General features: G+C 51.3%; 1 protein-coding gene across 1 annotated transcript in view; it reads right to left on the minus strand.

The window, feature by feature from the left end:
* Window positions 1–2041, minus strand: part of GNE (glucosamine (UDP-N-acetyl)-2-epimerase/N-acetylmannosamine kinase) — a 33127-nt gene extending 31086 nt beyond the window's left edge. The window contains exon 1 of the mRNA XM_066987673.1: window positions 1895–2041. Coding sequence (XP_066843774.1) covers window positions 1895–1945 — 51 coding nt within the window. The 5' untranslated portion in view covers window positions 1946–2041. The remainder of the gene's footprint in view (window positions 1–1894) is intronic.
* Window positions 2042–6000: the final 3959 nt, after the last annotated feature.

A 6000-nucleotide genomic window follows, 5' to 3' on the forward strand; every position in this document is an offset into this window, starting at 1 on the left:
AAACACCACCGAGAGACAAGCAGCCTATTTTTCCCAGGACAGGGTGTGTGTCAGGATGTAGGAGACCACCCAAAATCGTGTGGTTAGAGACCACCTTATGACTGGCCTGGCCGCCCAGTATGTGTTAGAAACCAGCCCAAACGTCCCTGCCGTTTGGCTACTGAGACTCCACGCTGCGAGAGGTGCTACCTCTTACTTTTCCTGCGCTTTCTAAAACCCCCTGTGCCTCTGGAAGGCAAGTATGAAGTATCGACACCGTGTAGATGGCCTCATGCCAGCATTTTCTCATGCTAAGTGCTGTGAGACGTCCCATTCTTTTACAATGAAATTATAAGAAAAAGCGGGCAATTTGAACAGGATTTTCCAAAGGATATTTAGGGCACTTAAGAGGATATTTAGAGGCACTTTGTGGGAAAATCCCTATGACTGGCTCCCACCACATGACATCATGCAGGTTTACAGAAAATGCTAGAGGGGTCCTTGACTCTACCCTCGTCTCAGTTTCACATTGCCTATAAAAATCCCCTTTCCTTGAGCAGCGCAGCACTGATGGGAATCCCACTTCCTTATTTATTTCCCACAGTGTGGGCTGCCAACCTGCTCGCTAGCTAAAACTCCCCAGACTGCAGGCAGACCTGCTAACCGCGAAATGGTGAGGCAGCGACGGAGCAGAGGTGAGGAATCTTCTGGTGGAAGAGTGCTGCCAGCTCAGAAAGTCCCCTTCGCTTTTGTGTAGTGACATCCTACTTTAAAGCCTGGGAGGAAATGCAAACCTTCTGTTTCCATCCATGCTGCCGACTCCCTTATTATGAATGTGGAGCTTTGTTAGTTTTCATTCCTGTCCCTAGGCTGGTTTACTCTTTAGCATCCTGACGTACTGACACAGTGGTGTGGTGTTCAGACCCGGGGCCCCGTGGGGAAACAACAGCTACAAGAGGGCAAAAAAAAAAGCTGTCAACGAATCCCTTAAAAATAAGGACGCGTTTTCAGTGTTTGTTGGGAATCCATTTCTTTAAAGCCTACAAAAGGGATGCCTTCAATGGGAGAGTATCCAAGGTGATGGTACTTCTCAATGCCTGCGGGTCTCAGGGAGACCAGGAGCCAAATTTGTGGCTGGGAGGCAGGAGTAAATCAGGGATGTGTAAAGAAACACGTGATGGAAAGAGCCGCTTCCAGCTGACATGGTCTGACATTCGGATTTGAATGGGACAAGGCTCCTTAGGTATTGCGCTTGGGCCGGCATCCCCAGTGCCTTTTCCACACACCCTTCCTGCATGCCGACAGACAACCGTATCTTCTGGTCACGGAAAACAACCGACAGGCAGCCGGAAAACCTGCTCCACAGGTGGCAAAGCGAGCAGCCCGGGGTGACAGCGCCGGCAGAGCTACCTCCGGCTGGCCGAGGGGCAGGAGGGCTGCAGCCTGCCCCGGGGAGCCCTCTCCAGAGGCTGGCTCTTCGGCCGCGCTCCGGGGCCACCTCGCCGACGACTCCTGAGGACCTGTGTCAGCCCCGGCTCTGCCCTTCCCTCAGGGCTGCCTTCGCTTCGGTCCCGTTAGCCGACGCCTTCGGAGACCCCCCGCCTGGAGACGCTGCCCCACGGGGCTGAGCCCTCTGGGGCTGAACCCCCCGGTCCCGCTGCCTGCCTTCACGGCCCCTCTCCCCCTCACCGCCCACACATCCCGCTCGGGGTGCGAACCCTAAATCCTCCACACCCTCCCGTGACAGGAGACACCCCCCACCCCCCCGGGGACCCCTCTCCGGGCACTGACCCCACCCGGGGCAGGGGGGGCTCACCGGGGGGGGGCAGCGCTACCGACCCCGGCTCCCTCCGCCTCGCCTCGCCTCGTCCCCCCGCAGCCCCCCGAAGCCCCCCGGGACCCGGCCCCGACTTACGTGGGGGCCGCGGGCGGGCGGCTCCCGGCGCGGCGGCGCGTTGGTCCCCATGGCGGCCCCGCAGCGCGGCCGCTGACAGGCCCGGGGAGACGGGGACGGGGACGGGGCCGCCGCCGCGGGAGCGGCTCCCGGGGACCGGGGGACGGCGACGGGGCCGCACCGGGACCGCCCCGAGCCGCAAGCGCCGCCCTCGGCTCGGCGGGGGGCGAGGGGGAGGTGGGGCGGGAGGAGGTGGCGGGTACCGGGGGTGCACGGGCGGAGGGGGGGGGGGGAAGCGGGGTGAAGGCAGCTGGGGTGAAGGCAGGCTGCTCTGTGGATATCTGCAGCTAATATCCACTTCTCCTGGGGGTGTAGGTAGCTGGGGTGCAGGCAGCTGGGGTGCGGGTGGCTGGGGGGTGCAGGCAGGCAGCCCTGTGGATATCCCCAGCTAATACCCGCGTCTCCTGGTGTTATTGACGCTGCCCAGGTCTCTTCAGAACAATAGGGACGCGTGGCTCTCACCAGGCGAGGAGCTGGGAAAGCTGTCACGGCATTGATATCGAACAAGCGGCACCTCCAAGCACGGGTCTGGAGGACAGCAGTGGCCAGAACTTTGGATGGATGCTTCCTGACGCGTCTTGCTTTTCTGTACCCCATTTCAAGGCTGTGTCCTGCTGTGTCCTGCCTGCAGCGCTGCGTTTCTACCCCCCTTTCAGGGCCCCCACACTGGGAACCCCATCCCAAGGGAGCCCGCAGTACCCCCTTCCCCTGCAAGGCCCAGAGCTGCTGCGGGCACCTGTCTGTGTCCTGATGTCATTTCATGTCATTTTGGGGTACCTGCAGTTCTTTGCAAACTGTCTTTTGGTTTTTGATACCTGGGCCTTGTTGTGTGCGGAGAAATGACTCATCTACAGCCATTACCTCCTTTCCTGTTTTTTATTCCTTTTTTTTTTCTTTTTCTTCCTTCCTTCCTTCCTTCCTTCCTTCCTTCCTTCCTTCCTTCCTTCCTTCCTCTTTCTTTCTTTCTTTCTTCTTTCTTTCTTTCTTTCTTTCTTTCTTTCTTTCTTTCTTTCTTTCTTTCTTTCTTTCTTTCTTTCTTTCTTTCTTTTCTTTCCTTCCTTCCTTCCTTCCTTCCTTCCTTCCTTCCTTCCTTCCTTCCTTCCTTCCTTCCTTCCTTCCTTCCTTCCTTCCTTCCTTCCTTCCTTCTTTCCTTCCTTCCTTCTTTCCTTCTTTCCTTCTTTCTTTCCTTCCTTCTTTCCTTCCTTCTTTCCTTCCTTCTTTCTTTCCTTCCTTCTTTCCTTCCTTCTTTCCTCCTTCTTTCCTTCCTTCTTTCCTTCCTTCTTTCTTTCTTTCTTTCTTCTTTCTTTCTTTCTTTCTTTCTTTCTTTCTTTCTTTCTTTCTTTCTTTCTTTCTTTCTTTCTTTCTTCTTCTTTCTTTCTCTTTCTTTCTTTCTTTCTTTCTTTCTTTCTTTCTTTCTTTCTTTCTTTCTTTCTTTCTTTCTTTCTTTCTTTCTTTCTTTCTTTCTTTCTTTCTTTCTTTCTTTCTTTCTTTCTTTCTTTCTTTCTTTCTTTCTTTCTTTTTCTTCCTGAAGCAAACATGTTCAGCCAAACATGTTTATAGCAAAAGCACCACAATAAGCAGATCAGTGTACAGCACCTGCAAATTCTATCGAGTGGCTCCTACTCTACGTCCAGATTTATGGCTACACACAAGTCAACGGCAGTGGTCATGACTATTGCTGAAAGATTTTTTTAGCTTGGGATCAAACTGCTATGCAGCTAGCTGTTTTAAATCATCTCTTTGTAACCATGGCAGTTTATCATTTTTGCAATTTGTTAGCAGCGTGTTTCTAGCTGCTCATTTTATCCCATTACGTACCTACAAGGCAGGCTGCTGCATAAAGCATCAGAGAAGGAAGAACAATAAAGCAGCAACAAAGGGCTTTAAAAGACCGGGTACATGTAGAATTAGAGAAAAAGGAGGTACTTTGTTAGTTTGCTGTGAACTGTATGCCGCATCATTTTCCCTGTTTTCCACACGTGTATCTGGTATGATTTTTTTTCTATGTGTTTTAACTGTGAGCACATTTTCTATTACGCTCTTAGATTTTTCTCTCTCAGAAAAATATCCAATTTTTTCCTTCTTCAGTCTAATCTGAACTCTGCCAGTGTAACACTCTTCTACTGAAATCACATCCTCCCTCTCCCCCCATGTGCTTGCAGCTCTTAGTGTTTCTTGGCACTGAAATATTCACTTAATAGATTTTCTTCTCCTAGGGCAGTATTATGCATGTGTATATGTTTCTGCATGTAGATAAGTGTATATGCAGGTGGATGTTTTTTAAAAAAATTTTCCAGGGAGATTTCAGAAAACAAGCTGCGTTCAAATTTCCCCATACCAGATACTTGTCTGCTATAATTTCCCCATTGACGAAGGCCATTAGAATTGGAGCTGCAGGCTCTGTCTTTCCCCTGGGACTACACTACAAAGCAAAAAACCAAGTAAAAAGAAAAACCAAATCCCCACGCACTTCCTCGAGCCAAATTCCCTTCTTACTATACTTTTCCACCTCAGCAGAGATTGGTCATCCTGCTTCTCCAAATCTCACTTGCCTCACATGAGACCTTTACTTCCTACTCTCCTGATGATTAATCCACCTCCAGAACAACTGGCTTTTGTTCTGGATTGACAGTAATGCACATTCATTCATCTAACTCAATTGTTCCTCTAGTACTGTATTACACGGCACTGTGGAAAACCTAAGTCTGGCAGGAACTGTGTCTGATGGGTCACTTCCATGAGCTCTACGCCCAGCGTTAGGCCTCTGACTGTCGACTGGGTCTTTTTGCTATTCCCAGGAGCAAAGCAGGAGTCACAGAGCACTGGGCATCAGGCTGAGGCATTCCCAAATCTGCTCTGAAAACAAAGCAGCCGTCTTCAGACAAATGAGCTTTGCAGGGATGTCAGAGGTCCTTGCCCTGGGCCCTTGTGCCACGCAGGTTGTACTGCTGTGTTCCCCCATGTGCAGGAAAACAGACACAGGATCCAGAGGTGCAGTAAAGCACCCCAAAAGTGTTTAAGGTTCTGCACTGAAGCAGTCTGAGCAGCTCGGTGTGTGTGCCTTTGCCTTGGCTTCCCCATCTGAAAGGTCACCAATGCTCTCATGCAGGTTCTGCAGTCATACCTGTGTGGGCAACACAACACATGCATGCAAGGCCTCGTGCAGGAGGCATGGCTGGGATGTGCACAAAGTGAACCTTTGATGAGGTTTTCCCTCACTGTCCCATAGCTCAGAGTAGCAACAGGTCATCTCTGTGATGTGTCCACCGCAGAGATGTTTAAGAGATGTCCCCCCACCTATTGCCCCCATTTGATCAGACTGGTGGCTTGGAGCTGGAGATAACCGTGAGGAACAGGGGGTGTTCTGAGGAACAGGCTGCATGGGGAACTCAAACTCCTCCACTTGCATTGCTGGCCTGGTCAGGCAGCTGGCACGCAGCTCAGCACATCCCTGCTGTCTGGTAACAAGGGAGTGGAAAAACAAAGGCTTTGCCTTTGTGCAGTTGCATGGGATTTTAATATGAGGGATAGTAAAATGTTATATACGGTATGCACTGACAGCACCAGGGCTTCAAAAATCCATGCCCACCAGTGCTTCCCCACACCTCTGCCCTGGCATGTCCTACTGGGAGGCAGGCAGCACCTCCCTTTCCCTTCTAATTTCGTCAGGACCTTCAGCAACATCTTACGGGTTCACTTGATCTCTCTTTGAAGTTTATATGGCCTGGAGTCCTCTGCCCTGCCCAAGTGAGGAGGCATTGGGCATGGAGAAAGCCAAAACTGGACCTGGGAGTTTTGTAGGTTTTTTTCTGCTCCCGCGTGGGAATCCAGAGCCCTGAGCTGGTGGTGCAGGAAGCTGAGAGTAAACGTCAACTTCTCTGACCCCTTCTCTTTGCTTTGAGGCAAGGACGGACAGAAAGCACTCTGATTAAATAATTAGTCTCACTATACCAGCTCTTCTTGTTCTACCCTCCTCTCTGTCCTTTTACTTGCCCCTAGGCTGTTCCTGCTAAGAAGGCATGTGAACAAGAGCTCTCAGAACAGGGCAGACATTTCTATGTAGTTCA

This window comes from Anser cygnoides, chromosome Z (assembly GCF_040182565.1).
Source record: "Anser cygnoides isolate HZ-2024a breed goose chromosome Z, Taihu_goose_T2T_genome, whole genome shotgun sequence".
Classification (NCBI taxonomy): domain Eukaryota; kingdom Metazoa; phylum Chordata; class Aves; order Anseriformes; family Anatidae; genus Anser; species Anser cygnoides.